The 21,587-nt window shown below is 47.0% G+C and overlaps 1 protein-coding gene across 10 annotated transcripts in view; it reads left to right on the forward strand.

Annotated features, from left to right (window-relative positions):
• Lrch (Leucine-rich-repeats and calponin homology domain protein) overlaps positions 1–21,587 on the forward strand; it is a 291,082-nt gene that overhangs the window by 177,119 nt on the left and 92,376 nt on the right. For 9 of the 10 annotated variants that reach the window (XM_075865225.1, XM_075865554.1, XM_075865385.1 and 6 more), the window contains 2 exons: positions 7,827–8,348; positions 20,938–21,075. In XM_075865225.1, the coding sequence (XP_075721340.1) occupies positions 7,827–8,348; positions 20,938–21,075 (660 nt within the window). The remainder of the gene's footprint in view (positions 1–7,826; positions 8,349–20,937; positions 21,076–21,587) is intronic. The other variant, XM_037428937.2, reaches the window with a different exon arrangement.

Here is a 21,587-nt window from a genome sequence, read left to right on the forward strand (position 1 = left end):
TTATAAATAACTAGCTGTCACATTTCAGCAATAAAACTGTAGCACCACCATATTTTGGCGATTAGAAAAAGATAAAAGGAAAGACAAGCACAATTTTCCTTCGAAGAATGGAAAACTTATTCTTCTGGCAGGCTGTCTTACTGGCTTTGCTATTACTTTTTGAATATGTCTCCATTGCATACCGTTACTTTGACAATGCCAATATATGCCAAGTCGCTTATAAAAGTCTGCAAGATTTCATTTGAGGTTTGGATATTCTGTTATTTTCAGCCCGCAGTTCCTGAACTACATGCAGCTGAAGATTTGCGTTTACGCTACTCACAAACTTTGGGCACACAAAGAAGACCCGACGCAGCTATATGTAGTGTGCAAAATGACCTTCCCTTGTCGTGCACTTTTAAATGCGAACCATTTCTTAGCAAACTTAGGCGACGTTGAGCGTATCTATCTACCGTATTTACTTGCACCCCCCACATCACCCCAAAAAATTAAGATTTTTTTTTCTCGAGTAATTATCGCACCCCCGAAAATTGCCGCAAAAATGTCATCTGCTCGTTCCAGCCGTTGATGGTGACAGCGCGCGCCATCTTTTAAGCGTCAAGCGTACTATTATTGCATAGAGATTCAATTTAATTCAAGCCAAGCCAAAACGGCAAGTGCGCGTTGCGGCGTGTTTTGTATGTTGTGTCGGTAATTTTGTCATGTTATGGGACGATGCTGAAGCTACACGGCTGCTTTCGAGTTGAAAGCGATTGATCATGCACTATACTATCGCAACAGGGCCTCCCGTAGGCCGTTCGGAGTCTACGAGTTCTGTGTTCGCTACTGGTGACGGCAGCTGAAAGCCACAAGACCCTAACATAGAAATCATGACATGCATGTCATGTAAGTCATGAGTTATGACTACTCACGACACTCATGGTATGCTCGCAGTTGTTTCGCTAGCTTCACATATACCAAATTTGGTGTTAACGGACATGAATGCATGACGAAGGTATGATAGTAATGAGATGCATGTCATGTTAGAGCATGACTACATGCCACGGTCATGATGCGCTCGCGGCCGTCTCGCTAGCTTCACATAAGCCAAATTTGGTACACTCAAACCTCATTATAATGTAAATGGATATAATGAAATAATGGATATAACGAATTAAATGAAATTTCCCTTGAAATTACTATTGAAAACCATGCATTATAAACCTCGTTCTAACGATGTAAAGTTGACGGATAAATGGATATAACGAACTAAATTAGTCTATCAAATAGTCTATAAAAAAAACGACCCTAGTGTGTTAAGCATATCGTTTTCTGCAGAGCTTGGCGCTCGTTCGGCGTAGCTCTTTCAAAACTACCACGCGGGCTTTTTCAAAACTATCGCGCCGACCGTACAGCTACTCCACATGAAGCCTAGAGAGCTGTCCTCCTCACACATCCAGCGGAGAGGATTGAGAAAGCGCTCAAGGGTCACATGACCGAGAAGCGGCACCGCGGTGCAAAGTTCTTTCCCTCTCCGCGCCTTGAAGACGACGGCAACGACTGCGTCTTCCCTGCTACCCTCTGTACCAAGAAAGAAGAAGGGTCTCTACGTGCAGAGACGGAAAAGGCATGTTCGAATTAATGAGGTTCGACTGTGTTTATTTTCCGTCGCACGCGTGGTCGTGTAGTAGCTGTACATCGGGCCATGATGTGGTTTTCTTCTTTGCATGCTTATAATTGTGCGCCCATCTGAGCACAAATCGCCACAAACTGTTATAACTGATATAATGAAATAAAGGATATAACAAAAAAATTGTGGCTCCCCTTCAACTTTGTTATAACGAGGTTTGAGTGTATTACCAAAAATGAATAGATGACAAAGGTATGTGACTGATGCAATCATCATAGTTATGTGATGCTTGTCATGTAACAACATGACTACATGCCACACTGAAGGCACAATACACTTCGATGTGACCCGGCGCGCGTGTGCGCCGGCATTTGTTTTGTTGCGTCACGCCGGCGATGCCACGCCAGGCGCCGATCTGCCTGGCATATACTCGCAAGCAGGTAGTGGTGGTTAAAACATTTACTTTAAAAAAAAAAAAAACACCAGGAGGTATGCTGCGACTGCCTCATAACAGGACGGCACCCACAACGAGTAGGTGAGGATCCCTAGTACAAGACCCCATTTGTTTTGGCTGCTGCCTGGGCTCGTCCAACCAAGTCCTTTTGAGCCTGTAGGTTAGAGCAGCCAAGCAGGGTGGCCTCCCACCCCTCCCGGGAAGGGTTGGGTATAGGGAGTACAGCAGGGTTGCATGGGCAGGCCCGCACCATGTGGTAGATGTCCGAAGACGTCTCCCCACAGTGTGAGCAGCTGCCGGAAAAGGCGGGATCGAAATGTTTGAGGGCTGCCGGGGACAGCATATTGTTCGTGAAGAGTAAGAGTAAAATCCGCTCCTCTGCTTTACTTAGGCCTTTGCGTGGGCATGAATAAAGGCTGTGATCGAATTGGTAATAGTCCACAGTTTCGAGGAAGGAATACACTGGATTGAATTCAAGGTCGTCCTGGTCGGGGGAGGTGAGTGCAAATGCCCGGTGAGAGAGCACGCCGGCGGTGGCATCGGCTGCCTCATTCCCTTCGAGTCCCATGTGAGCAGGAGTTCAGACTATTATACTGTGGGGTGCAGGGACTCCCTGATAGTCCGAACATTGCAATAAGCAGTAGGCCAGGTATGCGACACAGCCGTTGACGATGTTCCGACAGGTCCCTCAAGAGTCTGAGATGATGATTTGCGACCTGGGGTGACAAGCGGCCAATGCAACGGCGACTTCCTCCGCATGGATTATGTCCCGGGCTCGAAACGTGAGCCCGTTAACTGTTTGGTTCTCATGTACGACAGCGGCCGTGTACCAGCCCCCAGGGTGTGTGCCGGAGATGTCCACGTAGAACACGGCGTGTTTTGACCCATAATAGCGGGTCAGGGCTTCTTCCCGCGCCAGGCGCTGACTATTGTGGTCCTCTTTTGTCGTATTGTTTGGAAGAGGACGCACGACGAGGGCACATCTCCACTCGAATGGGAGTTGAACACGATCTTCCGTGATATGAATGTCTTGTATGTATAGGCAGGCTAATAGGTGGCGCCCCACTACCGTCTGTGAAAGTCGAATGTACTGATTTGTGAGGTGGGCCGCTCTAAGCTACCGAAACTTGTTCACCATGCCCAGGCCTAGAATGCGCTGTTTAGAGGTGTTCACGGGGAGGTCGAGCGCGCTTTACAATTTTGCAAAAGATGGCTTCAAGTACATCCTCGTCTTGCTTCCGCAGGTGGAGGTAGGGTGTAGAATATAAGATTCTACTGGTTACGAATGCATGTGCCGGCCACAAGGCATGTTTGCACCGTAGCAGTAGCATCCCGCGTTTTATTAGAGACCCGGCAGACCATGCGGGCCACCTGGTCACCCAACCTCCGGAGTTTGGCCAATGTGGTGTCTGACCATCTGTCTTGATTAATGAAGAGCCCCAGTACCCAGATTTTTTTTAAAGACGATAGTCTTTCTTGAGGACCTTCGACGAGAAAATTTTGGCCTGTCTGTCTGTACATTTGTCTGTTTGTCCGCTCTAACGATACCTCAAACGGCACCAAACGGTCAACCGACCCCATCCGCAGCGCCCATCAATATTGCTCAAGGCTTAGCGTTCATAATTGTGCGATTGTCAATTAAAAAGCAATTATTGTGCATATCTGTGGCATCACAACAATGCTTTGATGTTTTCTATGTAGAAGAATAGTCGAGTATGTCGCCTGCGCATGGCAAGTGTTGCAAAACTAACCTCTGCCTTTAGTAAAGAAGCACTTTTGTGAAGCGAATAGGATGATGAGGTGAACCAAGCAGTTTTATTTTGTACCATTTTGAGCATGTTAGTAAGACCTATTAGGGGAGGATGCCTTATGACTGAAGTGTATTCTCGAGATGGCTGACTTAACGATGTGAAAGCGTGCAGTTTAAGCTGTTTAAAAAGTCCTAGCTTCCTGAGAGCTTTAATAGTACTATGTGTTTTACGTGTGCTGCCCAGCTTAAATCTAAAGCGAGTATTATGCCCAGATACTTAAAGGACACGACTTTTCCGGTTGCTGAATTGTTTACTTTGTTAGAGCTAGAGAATGCACAAGTGACATTATCTAATAATACGTGCTTGGTTTTTTTCAATGTTAATTTCCATCTGCCAGTTGTTGCACATAGTGATGTCTAATCGTTGCTTTTCAATGTCGTCTGTGCAAGTAATTTTCTTATAAACTACACAATCATCCGTAAAAAGACAAATAGACTAGGTTATGTTTGGCGCTATGTCATTGATGTGTACTAGAAAGAGAAGAGGCTCCGGTACACTGCCTTGCAGCACACCAGAAGTTACTCAAGATGGATGAGATATGAAGTGGTCAAGTTTAACTGGCTGAGATCTGTTGTTTAGGAATTCTTGAATCCATGCAGTCGCATTTTCGTTTTAGACTGAGGTAATGTATTATTAACATGAGTCGGCTATGGGGAACACGGTCAAAAGCCTGTTAAAAGTCTATGAAAATTACATTGATGTTGACGGACATATGCAGAGCTGTGTGCAGGTCTGTAACGAGTTCGAAAAGTTGTGTCTGACATGATAATTTCTCTCTGAACCCATGTTTAGTACAAAGAAGTTGTTACGGTTATGATGACCTATGGACCTGGGAGAATATAATATGTTCTAGTAACTTGCATGAAATGGATGGGAGCGAAATAGGACCTATATTTGCTGGGGTGATTGCTGTTGCAAGATTTAAATATGGGTACCACATGAGCAGACTGCCAGTTATCTGGTATACAATCAGAGTCAAGGGATTGCTGGAAAATGAATGCAAGCAAGTTAGCTGAATGCTGGCAGGTTAGTTTAAGCGGTTTAGCTCTGAGGGCTACCGGGACCGACACTGGTTTTGAGGGGAAGTCGATTGATAGCGCTAGCTACTTCATGATCCGTTATTAGGATTGATGGAAAAGGGTGTTGAATTGTCAGTTGTGGCAGGGAAAGAGAATTGTTCAGAGAAAGTTCATCAGTGAATACTTCAGTGAAGTGCTTATTAAAGTTTTCTGCAGAGTGTTCTACGGATAAGACGCTGCAGTCTTCCCTCATTAATAGTGGTGTTGAGTGGGCGGTTTTGGGCTTCACCATTTTACAAAACATTTTAGGGTTCGTTTTCATGAGGTTAAATAGCGTGTCATTAAAGAATTTGTCTTTCACTTGAAGAATGACACATTTTGGGTGAGCTGAAATGTTTTGGTTGGCTGCCCAATCTAGAAGACAGTTTGAGCGACCAGCTTTTCTGTAAACCCTTTTCTTTTTGTTCAGGCCACATTTTACGTCTTGTGTGAACCATGGGTCATGTGATCTAGAACTGATTGTTAGTTTCGGGATGCGGTCAGCTTCGATTTCATTAAGTTTGTCTCTGAACAAACACCAGTTTTCATTAATTGTACGGTCGTCACAGCACTCGTAAAAAGGAGCTGTATAAGTCTGTAACATACTGTTCATTTTTGTTACGTCGGTACGCGCATAGTTTAGCAAATGTTTTTTAGTTTTGAATTTCTTTGCAATGGGAAGTGACACCAAGCACTGGACAGCCCTGTGATCACTGATTTTGTCCAGCACGAGTGTGCTACAGATTTCAGGGCTGTTAGTTAGGAATAAGTGTAAAACCTGATCCTTTCATGCAGGTTCATGTAGAAGTTGGGCTAAATTTTGATAAAAGGAGCAGCTGAAGAAAGTGAATACAGTGAGATTGATTGTTGTGATGAAGGGCAGACAGAGTGGGACAGTCGATTTTGGGGTAAAAAAAGTCACCACCTAAGAATATTTCACCGAATGAATCAGCTGCTGGGTCAACAAGCATCAAAAGAGCGTCAACAGCCATTGTTTCGAGAGTTGTTGCTGCAGAGACTGCCACAGTTGCTGGCTCGGACGACATGACCCTTAAAGGGCCAGTAAACAGGCTCCGTCTTTTTTTTTACACCCCCCATACAAGCTCGGCAATTCGTAACGGAAAACCTGACCGCAGCGATCACGTTTTCTGAATATTACAGCACTGCGCCCCGCGCAGAGCCTCTATTTTGAAAAACGATTCCTGCGCATCTTTCCTACAGCTGACCGACCCCCTTGCACGCTCAGTGACGTCAACTTGGCAATCGGCGACGTGACGTAGCATGCAGCTCGCCGATTGGTCTAAATCGGGTGTGATAAAACAGTAGCGAAGTCAACGTCAGTTCTTGTTCCCACCGACAGCTACGAAACTGCCCCTTGTTTCTCTGCACTGCGGTGAAAGAACCAGCCTCGCAGTTGTCGGGTGCACGTGTACACCCTTGCTCAACTACAGCGCCTGTGCGCACATACGAACATACGTCGCCCTGGACATGAGCAACACGGGTAAAAAGCGTTGCTCTGTCGTCGGCTGCAAATCGAGCGACTCTGCAGCGGAGAAGCATCGGCACCGGGTGCCTCACGATGGGACCCTGCGTGCTGCATGGCTAAAGCGAATGGGCCATTCAGCGACGTACGCCGGGGACCTGATCATTTGTGGTCGACACTTCACACCTGACACTTACACGGTTGACCCACGGCTGGTGCGGGAAACGATAAACAAACAACCACACTTTGCAGCAAGCAGAAGTGCGTTGCGACTGATCGAGTTCACCCATGACATCAATCGCTGACGTGGTTTCACGTCACCCAAGCTGGTGGAGTCACGATGATGGGCTACGCTTTCCTCTTCATGGAAGGGAAAAGGGGGGCGAGGCCGCGCGAAAATTTGAAACCAGCTTACACTGATGTTCTAACCCCTGTAACTTCCTTAATATAGCATGTATTCGCAAAATTGTTGCGGCAGCATGTTCGCAAAAAAAAATTTTTGGACCTCAGGGCTGTTTACTGGCCCTTTAAACGTCGGGCTCAACTCTCGAACAGCATCACTGATGGCACCGAGCCATCAAAGATGTCTATTGCTGCAACGGGAATGTCTGCACATGCAGACCGGTTAGGTCGCTTAGAAGACAGAGTTGACTGACTGGCTGCAGCAGCCGAGAACCTCGCCTTGTCCAAACAATCCTGTGCTCGAAGTCCGCAGCACTGTGAGCACTCAAGCCAGGCAGAGCAGAGTGCGTACTGGTATCGCCGCCGTTTCAGAGAGCTAGTGACTCGCTGCACCCAGCTATGCTCGTGGACGAGATATGCACCGGCCAGTCGCTAACAGCGGAATGCGACATGGGCCATCGCTTAAGCGGTCTCTTTGTGGTTGACCACATAAGCGGCAGACGCCTCCTTGTTGATACTAGAGCTGAGCTATCTATCCTGCGAGCAACAGCTCAACATCGTCGACGCGGCAAGTTCATTTCTAGCCTAATTGCAGTCAATAATACTGCTATTGCATTATATGGAGTTCAGTTGATGACGATAGACATCGAATTCAGGCGCACATTTCGATGGCTCATCACTGTGGCTGACGCCAGAATTGCCATCCTGGGAGCAGACTTTCTGAGCCACTTTAATCTTGACATTAGCATTCGTGATTTTAAGGACAATGTCACTTCGCTTGCTGTTGTCGGACTGAAGTCCGAGCTATCCTCCTGCGGCATTTGTACTTTCAACCCAGAGTCACTCTTTTAAAAGATTCTGGTGGAATTACCTGAAATCACCATACCTCGGAACACCTAACTGCCATTCAAGCACAAAGTGACGCATCATATTGTGTCACCACAGGAGCGCCCATAACCGCTAGGACAAAGACATTGAGTTTATAAGGGTATAGTTCCGCATTGTGCAGGTTTTCCTGTTCGGTCTGGCCGGAACGCACTGCGCAACCGACGTATCAACAGCCTACACGTGCCGTATGGATTCACCCAAGATGGGCCCTTGCATCGCCAATAATTGCTACCCTGTCATCGAGCTTGCTCCGCCCCCTTCGCATCATGTGACCTCGTCTGCGTCCCCTATAAAAGTTGGCATCCAGAACTTCAGCTTCAGTGGGCACGGCGGACCCGGAGCGAACATGTGGCCTAAAACGCCATTCTTCCGCATTGTGCAGGTTTTCCTGTTCGGTCTGGCCGGAACGCACTGCGCAACCGACGTATCAACAGCCTACACGTGCCGTATGGATTCACCCAAGATGGGCCCTTGCATCGCCAATAATTGCTACCCTGTCATCGAGCTTGCTCCGCCCCCTTCGCATCATGTGACCTCGTCTGCGTCCCCTATAAAAGTTGGCATCCAGAACTTCAGCTTCAGTGGGCACGGCGGACCCGGAGCGAACATGTGGCCTAAAACGCCATTCTTTCGCATTGTGCAGGTGGGTACTCACTACTGTACAATGAGGAGCGATTGCCCTGGTCTTCTGGTCTTGCCGTGCCCCCATCAGTGCCTTTGTATTGCGTATGACGTTTACTGCGTATGCTCATTACTTCTGTGTGGGGATGTTGAGGTGAACCCTGGGCCTGTCGAGAAAATGCTGAAGGAGCTACTGGATGGTCAGAACAAAATTTCTTCGGACATAGCTGCGATAAAGGCGCAACAAGAAAACACGGAAAAAATTATTTCCGATTGGAACTCGCGTTTCGCTGTACTGGAACAACGTACTGCCTGTATTGATGCTCTGAAGGTGACAGTGGCCACGCTTGAAGCTAAAATTACTGATCTTGAAGACAGGAGCAGGCGGTCCAACCTAGTTGTTTTCGGCATACCTGAGCCACCGGAAGAAACCGAGGACATGCTGAAAGAAGCTGTACTCACTGAGGTTTTTGAACATAAACTTGAGGTCAAATGCAAATCAGTAGGTAGAATTCACAGATTAGGCAAGCCCGGTGGCAGTCGTCCAGTTATCGTATATTTTCAGGATTACAACGAAAAGCAGCAAACTATATCGAATGCCCGTAAGCTAAAGGGTACAGATATTTCTGTTCAAAATGACTATTCTAAGGAAACACTCCGTAAACGTAAACTGCTCTGGAACAGCGCCAAAGAAGAAAAGAGACAAGGCAAGAAGGTTAATCTTGTACATGACAAACTTATGGTTGATCGGGATAGGTATGTATGGGATGACTGCAAAAACTCGAGGATTAAAATTGCCAGTTCCCAGTCCAGCAAACATAAAACATGACCTGAACGCCCCGATTCTAAACAACTGCGCCTCCTAAATATTAACGCACGCAGCATCGTTAATAAATCCGAGCAACTGGAGTCCATTCTTCTTGGCAATAGTCCGCACATTGTTGTTATCACGGAAACCTGGTTGTGTGACGATATCAGCGATGATGTCGTTTTCCCCTCCTCCTATCGGGTGTATCGTCGAGATAGAAATCGTAGCGGAGGCGGTGTTGCTGTGCTCGTAAAATGTGCTCTTGATGCGACGCTTCTTAATCAGATCGACGACCACGAAAGCCTTTCTTTGAAGGTATCCTTCTGTGGGCGTTCATTTCTTATCTTTGCTGTGTATCGTGCACCTGACTCGCCTCCTCGGTTTCTGCATGACTTACACGAACACATGGCGTCATACAAGCATGACAGAATATTTCTTGTGGGCGATTTCAACATGCCTAACGTAAATTGGGACTCCGCTTTTGCCAGTGTCGGACGATCCCCGCAAACCTCGTATCTACTAGATATAATGATGTGCCATGATTTGCGCCAGGTGGTGAAGCAACCAACACGTGTCGGCATGACCTGGGCTTCTGTACTTGACCTTGTTTTTGTAAGTCAATCAATACAAAATTATTATGTCTGCATTGAAAATGGTCTTTCTGACCACCATATGGTGTCTTTTTCATGCTCTGTGGAAAAAGTGTGTACTGTGCCTCGAGCTAAATGTATTCGCGTCAAAAATTTTTCCCGTGCCCATGATGAATCTGTGTTAGATTATTTAGAACTCCGCCTAAGCAACTTCCACGGTTCTAACACTGCCCAAATGTGGGATACTTTCAAGAACATGTGTCTTCACTGTATCGCACATTTTGTTCCAGACAAGGTAAAAAAGACGCGTAAGCTAACCCCTTGGATTTCACGGGATATTTTACACTTGAAAAGAAAATTAAAACGCCTGAAGCGAGGAGTGTCCTCTCGTGACATCATTCAAACCACTCAATTAGCCCTTAATCAAGCCGTAGCAAGCGCTAAACGAAGTTATTTTGAGCACGAGTTGCCGAATTTCATTCGATCTGCTCCGCAGAAATTTTGGAACTTCTTGTCGAACAAAAGAAAACCTATTGAAAAATTACGTCACGATAATGCGCTCCTCGTTGATAAGGCAGACATTGCTGAGCATTTCAACGCTTATTTCCACGGTGTATTTTCGACAGTACATGAGCCTATGCCCCAAATTGTTTCCAATTGCAGAATCAATGCTGATATTGTGTCTATATCTGGTGTGATTTCTATGATGCTTAACCTAAAAACTAAGTCTTCACTTGGTCCTGACGGGATACCGAACGTTTTTTTTTCCCGTTACGCTGAAGCATTATCACCCTTTCTTGTGGCAATTTTCAACACATCATTATCTTCTGGTGTCCTACCCTTTGATTGGAAAGTCGGACGCATTGTTCCCGTGTTTAAAAAAGGCGATGTCATGGTTCCTGGTAATTATCGTCCCATTTCATTAACATCATCTTGCTGTAAAATTTTAGAACATATTATAGCTAACTACATTTCCAAGTTTCTCAACGATAACGGTTTATTATCCTGCTTCCAACATGGTTTTAGAAAAGGATTTTCTACTGTCACTCAATTAACCTCTATTGTTCACAGTTTTGCCGGCGTCCTTGATAAGACTGGCCAGGTCGACGTAATTTTCCTGGATTTTCGAAAGGCCTTTGACCTTGTTCCACATTCGCAACTCATGCTCAAACTACAGGCAATTGGACTTCCGGCCTTTATAACAAACTGGATTTCTTCTTATCTATCTGACCGCACGCAATATGTTAGTATTGATGATAAATGTTCCAAATCTTTACCCGTCACATCTGGCGTTGCGCAAGGTAGTGTACTAGGCCCTCTTTTGTTTCTTATATATATTAATGATATTGTTGATGTGATTACCAGCCCAGTACAAATTAGACTATTTGCGGATGATTGTATTCTTTTTAACGAAATAACTTGCCACGAGGATCAAATTCAATTAAATTCTAACCTTCTTAGCATACAGGCATGGTGCACAAAGTGGAATATGAAGTTAAATGCCGAAAAATCGGTCTTCATGAAAATTACTAAAAAGAAAAACAGCTTGTCGTTTTCCTATGAGCTTCCTGAACGGCCGCTTTGTGAAGTCAGTTGTTACAAGTACCTTGGTGTCACCATTACAAACAACCTAAGTTGGAATCAGCACGTTTCCAACGTCTGTGCGTCCTCTTTTCGCAAGCTCTGCCTTCTCAGACACAAACTTAAATTAGCTCCTCCAAGTGTTAAACTTCTTGCATACACATCGATTATTAGACCGAAACTCGAATACGCATGCTCAGTTTGGGACCCGCACAAGCAAAAAAATATTCAGGCTCTTGAAATGATACAGCGCAAAGCGGTTCGCTTTATCTACTCAAAATATCGTTTATCAGACTCGCCTACTACTCTCATGAAAGAGCACGGGATCCAAACGTTGCAGGCACGACGTAAAATAGAAAGGCTTAAATTTCTTTACCAGCTTAAGAGCAACAAACTCGGCATTAGCCCTGATCAGTTTATTCAGCCATTGACTTCTCGGCGTACACGACATCGACACGCTGCATCCCTGACCCCCTACAGCGCCAGAACAAACGTCTTCAAATTTTCCTTCTATCCACGCACCATATCTGACTGGAATGATCTGCCCATATCTGTTGTCTGTAGTATTGATGGGATTGAACATATAGAAAATTGAGACAGTATGTTTCTTTTTCTTTTTAGAAGTTGCTGTATTTTACCTTGTATTGTCGGTTTGTTTATACTTGAGTGATTATGCCCCTCCTGCTTGGGCCCCTTGTGGGGCCTGCAGTATGTCATAAATAAATAAATAAATAAAATAGCGCACAACAAGGACACAAAAAGAGAGACGCACACATACACAGCGCCCGCTGTGAGGTTGATCATGTAGCGCCACGCTAGATTTGGCCAGCTGGCCGTGTCGAAAAAGAAGCGAGCCGCATGGCACGTGAAGCGCGAGTCACGAGGAAAAATAAAAGGGCTGAGCTCCTGGCCTGGCTGGATGCTGAAGCGGCGACTCCGCCTATGCCTGCGTCCCAAATAAAAAATGTGACCTCGGCACGGGCTCGTCGCCGCCGCCTCACCTCTCGTTCCTTCAACATATGGTGACCACGGACCAACAGACAAGTGACCAGCGCTGCACCGCTGCCACTGGGCTTCGCGGCCATGTTGCAGCCAGCTCAAGCATTGCAGCCACACTCAGACCCGCCTCTGCCACCGTTTCACACCAACGACATCTAGTCATGGTTCATAGAGTTCGAGGCTGCCTTGGAGCGCAACAGCATCTGGCTCCAAGAATTCATGTTCGAGGTTCCGGAGTATGTTCTTTCACCTGACCTCAAATGATGCCTCACCTATTACTCTTGGAGCCTCCGCCCATATAACTGACTACGAGATGCCGTTCTATGGTTTTGCGGCGCTGAACATCGCCTCGGACAAGGGACCGACCACACGGAAGGTGTTTCATCAATGCTGATCAAGCCTTCCTCGATGTTTCCATCGACCGCATCTCGTCGAGGGCTATGCCATAACAACGAGGTCGACAACCGTCCTACGACAAACGACTCCACGAACGTATCGCAACGTACGCCGCTCGAAGATCTGCCTTTGGTTAACCGGTTGGTGCCTGTGGACACGCCGGTGAACACAACGACTTCAGTGCCTACTGACGCAGTATGCGACACCCAAACCGGCGCTACCTGTCAGCTGTTCGCTAACACCCCTTGTGGCATCGTAACTGAACCAACTGCAGTCCTCCACGCCAGCAGAAAAGCTACCACCAGCATGGCAGCGGCTGCGGACAACGCTCTAGTTATGCCCATGTCCAAGTTACCCGATTGTGATTCGCCTGCTACGCAAGCATATGGCGAGCATGCCATACTGCACCCAAGTTCTCCTGTGTCGGCTGAAAAAGGTGGTCCCGTATCCACATACACGTCGCACTATGCCCTGGCACAGCTTGAGCCGTCTGCGATGCATGACTTGCCGCCGAACACCTCTGATGACAGTGCAGAGAAACTTGAAATCGATCAGCACTCCTCACACGACATTCCCTGACACAGTTGTTATCATCAGTGCTGCGCGGGTCGGCGCGGCAGAGATGTGCCAGCGTTGGTGCCATCCAGGTACATCACAAGCTCGCGCTGCCAGCCCATCTGCGTTAAACGCACCTCCCTGCCACCTCCTCTACACCGTTCCAGTGACATTCCAGCCTGCGTGCCCATGCCCCACACCCCACGCAGACAGCATCAATGTCTCACCAACGTTCGCGCCTGCGCCCATCTCGCACGACTTATACGACGCCTGCTTGCACGAGCCGTCATCGAGCTCCGCACCGCCCTCACTAAATCATCTTTTCGGTGGTGACCGCTGGTGTTGTCCATGCCCATTGCCACAAATGCCTTGAAGCGTTACATCACTGCTGCCCACATCTGTTCGGCGAGCTTTTCGCCCACTCCGCTGCTCCCAGTGTCGCCCATTGGGACTGTGAGAGACCCAACGTTTTTCCAGATGACGACTCGGACTTCCCCACGGACAAACCACTGACTTTCGCTCATGTACATAGTATCTGTCTCTTTTGCTTTTCTTTTTGTACATATGCTTAAAATTGCGCAAAGCGCTAGGAGGTGGAGCCTATGTAACGCCACGCTAGACTTGGCCAGCTGGCCGTGCTGAAAAACAAGCGAGCCACATAGCACATGAATTGCGAGCCACGTGGAAAAATAGAACGGCCGAGCTGCTGGCCTGGCTGGATGCTGCAGCGGCGACTTCGCCTACGCCTGCGTGCCAAATAAAAGATGTGACCTCGGCACGGGCTCGTCACCGCTGTCTGGCCTCTCGTTCCATTAACAATCACATGCTCCAACTCGCCATCTGACCTTCTTCCAGCAATGGGTCTTCTGCGCTGCCCATGGTGCCTAAACAAGAGCCTGGTGACTGGTGGCCTTGTGGTGATTATTGGGCACTCAATGCTGTGGCGACGGCAGACCATTATCTTCTCCCTCACATCCATGATTTCAGCACTCGCTCAAAGGAAAGACCATCTTCACTAACCTGGATTTGATGACTGGAAACTAGTGATGATCATTAGTTTCCAGTTGAACCAAGTGACATCCCAAAGACAGCGTTGATAACACCTTTCGGGCTCTTTGAATTTCCTTGTATGCCATATGGATTGAAGAACGCGGCACAGACAGTCCAGTGTTTCATGAATGAGGTCATTCGCGGACTTCCCTTCGTCTTCGCCTACCTAGACGACATTTTGGTCGCCAGCTAAACGCCGGGTCAGCACGAAAATGACCGTGGCTCCTCTTCAAGCGTCTTGATGAGCACAGTCTGGTTTTGAAGTCCCAAAAATGCATGTTTGGTGTTGAAGCACTAGATTTCCTAGGTCATCAAATTAGACCACAGGGCATCTTGCCACTCGATTCACGGATACAAGCAGTTAGGGATTTTTCCACGCCCACCTCTTTCCACAAGTTGTGCGAGTTCTCGGACTGACCAACTTCCATAAGCGCTTCATTCCATCCTGTGCGCACATCTCACAGCTGCTAAGTGGCTTGCTGCGCCAGGACGCCAAGAAAACGCCGAAGTGTCACTGGTCAGCAGAGCACGAAAAGACTTCTAGGACGCCAAAACTCAGCTTGCCTCCCCAACATTTCTGATGCACCCGCTTTCTGACGCCACAACGCGGCTTATGGTTGATGCTTCAACAACGGCAGCGAGAGCAGTGTTGCAACAATATGATGGCAAGAACTGGGAACCGATAGGTTTTTTTCTCGAAACGTCTGAAACTGGCGGAAGTGCGCTATAGCACTTTTGGCAGAGAGATGTTGGCAATTTATTGCTATGTGAAGCATTTTCGTGTGTTCCTCGAAGGTCGCACCTTCCACATTTTAACGGACCACAAGTCGCTGACATACGCGTTCAAGAACAACAGTTCATCATATTCTGAGAGAGAACTGTGCCAGCTTTCTTTCATTTTCAAATTTTCTACGGACATCCACTACATAGCGGGGATGAAAAATTAAGCAGCCAACGCACTTTCCCGTATCGACACCGTTTAAGCGTTCGTCGAATTTGAGTAATCAGCTGCCGCCCAGCGGGATGTCCCGCAGCTGACCGAGATGCGACAGAATTCACGTTCACTTGTGCTCAAAGAGATCCCACTACCATACACAATGACTGTGGTCACATGTGATACATCGAAGAAATCTCCAAGACCCTTCGTCCTCGTCCAGTTTCAGCTTGACAGCCTTCACGACCTCGGCCAACCAGGAAAGAGGTCTGTGACGCAGAGGCCCGTCACGGACCTCTTTGTGTGGCCAGGCATTAACGCCGACATTCGACGCTGGGCGAAGACGGGCCAAATATGTCGAGCAGTTAAGGTGATCCGTCACACGCGCATAGCTTTCCTCCAAGCATTTCGGCCACCAGAATGTCGTTTCGACCACGTTCACTTGGGCTTGGCAGGACTTCTACCTCCTTCCCAGGGTTACAGATACCTGCTCACATGTGTCAACCACTCTCATGGTGGCCTGAGGCGACGCCCATTCTGAACATCGCAGCTGACACCGTCGCACAGGCATTTGTGGTCACGTGGGTTTCACGCTATGGCTGCCCACTGCACATAACGATGGACCTCGGACGACACTTTCAAAGCAATTTATTCTCTGCGCTGGCAAGGCCAAAGGCAACACGGCTCCATTACACCACGGCTTACCACCCAGCGAGCAACGGTATGGTGGAGCGGCTACGCCGTCATCTGAAGGCGTCTTTAACGACCAAATTGGATAGAGAGCAGTTGGTGGAGAAGCTTCCTCTCTTCCTTCTGGGCCTGTGTACCGCGATAAAAGAAGACCTCGGATTCAGTGCAGCAGAAATGCTTTATGGCTCTACAATCTGACTACCACGAGAATTCTTTGGTGAGAAGCCAAGCCGTACGCCGACACCTTCAGATCGTATCGAAAGGCTACATTCTTAGTTGAATGACCTGCAATCCAAAGTGCTGTGCGTGAGCCACAGAGTGTTTTCATTCACAGACATGAATATGGCAACCCATGTGTTCGTGCGATGAGACACAGTGAAGGGGCCATTCACTGCTGCGTACGACGGGTTCTTCCGTGCTTTGTCGCGGTCACACAAGACTGTGACCATTCATGTTCGAGGCAGAGGGGATGTCGTTTTTCTCGACCGTGTGAAACCAGCTCATCTCGTGGACTGATTTCCACATTTGCTTGGTCTTTCTTCTTCCTTTTAGGGGCAAAGCTCCTTATGGCGTGGCTTGTGCGTCCCTGTTGTGGGTAACTGCCCTTCGTTAATTCTTGAACCGGCCATAGAGTGTGGTACTTTTACTATACCCTGCAAAATGCAAATGGTATGACACAAGATGGCCTTACTTCTAGAAAAGAAGGATTGACGTCACACGTACACAGAGAGATGTTCGCGTGTTCTTTTGCGGAGCCATATGCCAGGGGGCGCTCTATTGTAGAATAAAAGCGCCCTATTGGCATGCGCGGGCGCATTCAGAGGCTTGGCGACAGAAGATAGACAAGGCTGCCGAGAGGCATGCGCGCAGGGCGGCGGTGGCTCGCGCTCGAAGAAGAGACCCTGACGTGCGGGCGCGCGAGGCAGAAGCGCGCCGCGAGGACCCTTCATTACAACAGGAGGCCAAGCTTCGCCGCACTCTCCATCATTCACATGGTGGATATGCTGTCATTTTTTCTTCTTGCTCCGCAGTTTGGGGAGGGTGCTTCAAGTCGTGACGTATGTGACATTCAAGTTGGGACGTATGTGACATTCAAGTCGTGACATATCTTGACGTATTCAAGTTGTGACGTATGCTTTAAGAATGATTTGAGTTTGGCGGAGTCGAAACAGAATGATTATAGCAGGCGGTATTCATAAGGACTTGTCACACGTAATATAATATGTTTTTGAAAAATGGCTCAGTGGAATAAAAATTAGGTACATTCGCTATTTGTCGAAGTGTACGTTTTTAAAGTTGAGGAAGTGCACAAGTGTTTGCTTTTGTGGTTGTGGCCCACACAAGCGCACAATAGTTAACATGTGATTCAAACAAGGCGTAATATATCTGCAATTTGACCCTCTTCAGAAAAAAATGTCGACAGCGAGACAACACATCAGCGAGGTTGTGGCCCACACAAGCGCACAATAGTTAACATGCGATTCAAACAAGGCGTAATATATCTGCAATTTGACCCTCTTTAGAAAAAAATGTCGACAGCGAGACAACACACCAGCGAGGTTGTGGCCCACACAAGCGCACAATAGTTAACATGCGATTCAAACAAGGCGTAATATATCTGCAATTTGACCCTCTTCAGAAAAAAATGTCGACAGCGAGACAACACACCAGCGACAGATGACAACGATTTTGCAACTAGTTCAACGTGATGGGTCCAATTCATATCTTTTGAAAATGTTAGGCCTTGTACTTTGTATTTCCTCAGAGTTTCAATGGGATCACCATCCAAAAATAATTGTTCACTGAAACGAGGCTGCCTCCCTCTAGCCCTGAATAATAGCCTTTGATTTCAAGCTGTTAATTGTTAGCGCATTATTACGAGACCATGCTGACAGATTAGGAAGACTACTGCAAGATTTCTGCAACACATCATCAACTTCGTGGCCCGAGACAAACAAGCTTGTATCGTCAGCATACAGCACAATGGATGCATCACTAACCTTTTGAGCGATATCATTTACATAGAAATTAAATAGTATGGGTGCCAATACTCTACTCTGTGGTATTTCCGCTTTTCAATAGCAACGCACTGAGTTCATCCAGAAAGGTACAACCGAAACAACAAGTTTGGAGGGCCACGGATGCCTTAGTCGTCTAGCTTTCTAATTAAAATTTCATGATTTAAGCGATCACCTCATCGCGGTGGTGTAGTGGCCGAGGTACTCGGCTGCTGACTCGCAGGTCGCGGAATCAAATCCCGGCTGCGGCGGCTGCTCTTTCAGTCGAGGCGAAAGTGCTGTAGGACCGTGTGCTCAGATTTGGGTGCACGTTAAAGAACCCCAGGTGGCCGAAATTTTCGGAGCCCTCCACTATGGCGTCCCTCATAATCATATGGTGGTTTTGGGAGGTTACACCCTACATATCAATCAATCAATAAATTATTGAAGAAGCGTTCGAATGCCTTGCTATAGTCTATAAATATATCTAACGTTAGTTTGCCTGCTTAGTTAGTTAGTTATCAATTATTAGTTCCTTTTGACATAACAGTGCTTTCTCTGTCGACCTGCCTGGGTGGAACCTGAGCTGACAGTCAGAAAGAATGTCATTCTTAAAAAAAAAAAAAAAAAACTTTATATTTATGCAGAGATCACCTTTTTTAAACCTTTGGAAAAGGCAGACAGAAAAGAAATCGGCCTGTAGTTCCTCGAGTTACTTCCATTACCACCTTTAAAAATCACTGACACCACTCTGGCTTTTGTCATAGAACTTGGAAAATGGCCAGTTTCTAGAACAAGAAGAAACAGAAATACAAGGTGGATCGCAATGATGTCAGTTAAAGCCGTTTCATTGGTCTGATTTGAACACCATCTGCATCAACAGTGTTACTGTTTTTTAGCCTAAAAAAACTATTACCAATTTCGATGTTGTCATTGCCTCAAAAAAGTATGACAAATCTTGATGTCGTCAGTTGGTTGGAGAAAAATGCTATGCGTACAACCATTAACATCAGTGTCAATGACCTACGCTATCTGGTGATGTCATAATGTTCACAAAATGATCATTGAACCATTCTGTCAAACTGGCACCTGTCACTTTTTTATTATTTATGGTGACGTCATGAAAAGACTGCTTCACGTTTTTTGGGCTTGTGGCATCAATGATAATTTTCTATCTTTTTTCCTGGATTGCTCTGTATCGATGAAAAAAAGAGTTTCATAAAAGTGCGCTTTTGCCTTTCGCAGTTCTTTGTTTATTGCATTCCGCAACTTCCTAAATGCAGTGAGATCGCTTTCATCACACGTGCATAAAAATCGATTGAATAACCTATTTTTTTATTTATCATCTAAACATGTTGAGGCTGCGCCCAAGGCTAGTTGCTAGTTTCTAATATAGTTACACCTACATCCCCTTCGCAGGTTTGTTGCTCTATAGCCTGTTGCTCTATAGCACGAAATGTACAACAACCACGTGCACATATACAGCGATGGTTCAACCACAGCGTCTGGTTCTGGTGGTGCGGTGGTGATTCCAGCTAGAGGAATCACTCTGCGAATCAAACTGCCACATGTCACTATGTCTACGGCGGCAGAACTTGTGGCTTTGCGTGGCGCCCTAGAGTACATTAAATCCCAAAGACCGAGTAAATGGGCTGTGTTTTCCGACTCAAAACCAGCCCTACAGAGCATGCAGTCAGTCCTTCGACGAGGTTGCCATGAACAATTAACTTACAAGGTTGTCAGGCTTGTTCACCACGTCACAGAAACAGGCCACGAGGTCAAGTTTCAGTGGCTTCCTGGCCATTGTGGCATCAGTGGCAATGATTCCGCAGACAACGCGGCTCGCAAATTGCACCAAGAAGAGCACACCCTTCCGATTCCTTTGTCAAGGACTGACGCTGCACAGCAACTTCGTCATCTGGCACGTAGTCTGAGTCTGCAGTAGTGGAACACCCCAAGCATAATACATACGAGACTATACCAAATAAACCCTCGACTGGAACTTCGACCACCATCCGGACTTCCTTGACGTGAAGCTTCACTTCTTTGTCGCCTTTGGTTGGGGGTTGCCTTCACAAAAGCATATAGAACCCTCATCGGATTGACCGACAACGCGGAATGCGACGTCTGCTGCACCAAAGAAGACATCGACCATCTGATATGCCATTGCCCTCGATTTGCCTCTGAAAGACAGAAGCTTCGGACGCATTGCGACAATTGGACGATCGGCCACTCTCTGTGCAGATGCTACTGGAACACTGTCATCGCCTTTCGTCGGCTGAAAAAGCAGTCAAAGCTGTCTTGTGCTTTTTGAGGACTACAGGCCTATGTGACCACCTTTAACTTTTGTGTAGTGCTACCGCTGCATACGCACCAGCCGATTGACTGACAATCCTTCTTTTTTGTTTTTTCTCTCTCTTTCTCTTCTCTTTCTTCTCTCTCTCATCTTTATGCTCCTTCTCATTCCCCCAGCGTAAGGTAGCAAACCGGGGATGTGCCTGGTTAACCTCCCTGCCTTCCCTCTAGTTGTTTATCCCTCCCCCCCCTATAGCCTGTAATTTCCTTATTACGACACTTATTCGCAAAGTTCTTCTGGTAGCAGGTTCACATTATGCAAGTACGCAGTTACTTCTTTTTTAAAAATTTTAGACCACAATGTTGTTTACTGGCTCTTCAAGGTGATGAAAAGTTTGAGGTTTGTTGAAGGAAACTTTTAGCAACATTTAGCGTCAAGGCAGCGTTTAGCCACTGGTTAAGTTTTGCCTTCAAATGCATGGGAGTTTCTGTGGGACTCAGCTGTGTTGGTCGAGCGGCCATATTTTCATTTATGACGATTTTTAAAGTGTGTTGTAGTTGTAGATGCCCTGAAAGGAATATATTTTTTAATTATAATGGTGAGTGAAAAGCTCATCCAGGGCTTATAAGGTTTTGTGAAATTTGTGTTGATGGGATAAAAACCTGCCGTCTTTCTTCAAAGCATGGGAAGTGATGAGAGTGGCTGTGGTGTGCAGGCAACCAGTGATGGCGGGATGAAAACACCACCCCGGCCAAAGAGCCGTGCGAGCACTCCCCAAGGGGGTGACTTCACCATCCGCCGAGGCCTGGAGAGGGCACGGGAGGAGCATGAACTCATTGAGCAGCTCCGATGGGTGAGTGCGGGCTAGCATGGAATACATTGCTCACGACCGGACACAACTGTGTCAGTCACCGTCAGCAGTTCAATGTTGCGTTGGCCATCCAGTCGTATTTGTGTAGAGCTCTTATCCACTGTTGCACCGGCTCGTTGGGTAGCAAATCGGGCATGTGCCTGGTTAACCTCTCATCTTGTTCTTGCTTCCTTCCTTCCCCTAGTCACCCAAGATGGGGGAGGGGGGGGGGGGCTGGTGCGAACAATGCCCTATACATTCAAATAATAGGGCCCGCCCTTGAAGGGGAACCTTGGGCACGCCTATGCTCATTAGCATGAAGCCATTGTGTTTGCATCATCGAGTGAAATAGCGACTGCTCCTAAGATGACTGGTTTCATGAGATTTACAATGAATCTAAATATTTCTGGCCCCCCATAAGAGCCCCAAAATAATTATTCATGTCCTTTAATATAAATGCAACTAACCTTCTCCAGTGTACTCCGTATGCACCACGAAGTGCTCCGAAATGGAAA

Source organism: Rhipicephalus microplus, chromosome 1 (assembly GCF_043290135.1).
Source record: "Rhipicephalus microplus isolate Deutch F79 chromosome 1, USDA_Rmic, whole genome shotgun sequence".
Classification (NCBI taxonomy): Eukaryota; Metazoa; Arthropoda; class Arachnida; order Ixodida; family Ixodidae; genus Rhipicephalus; species Rhipicephalus microplus.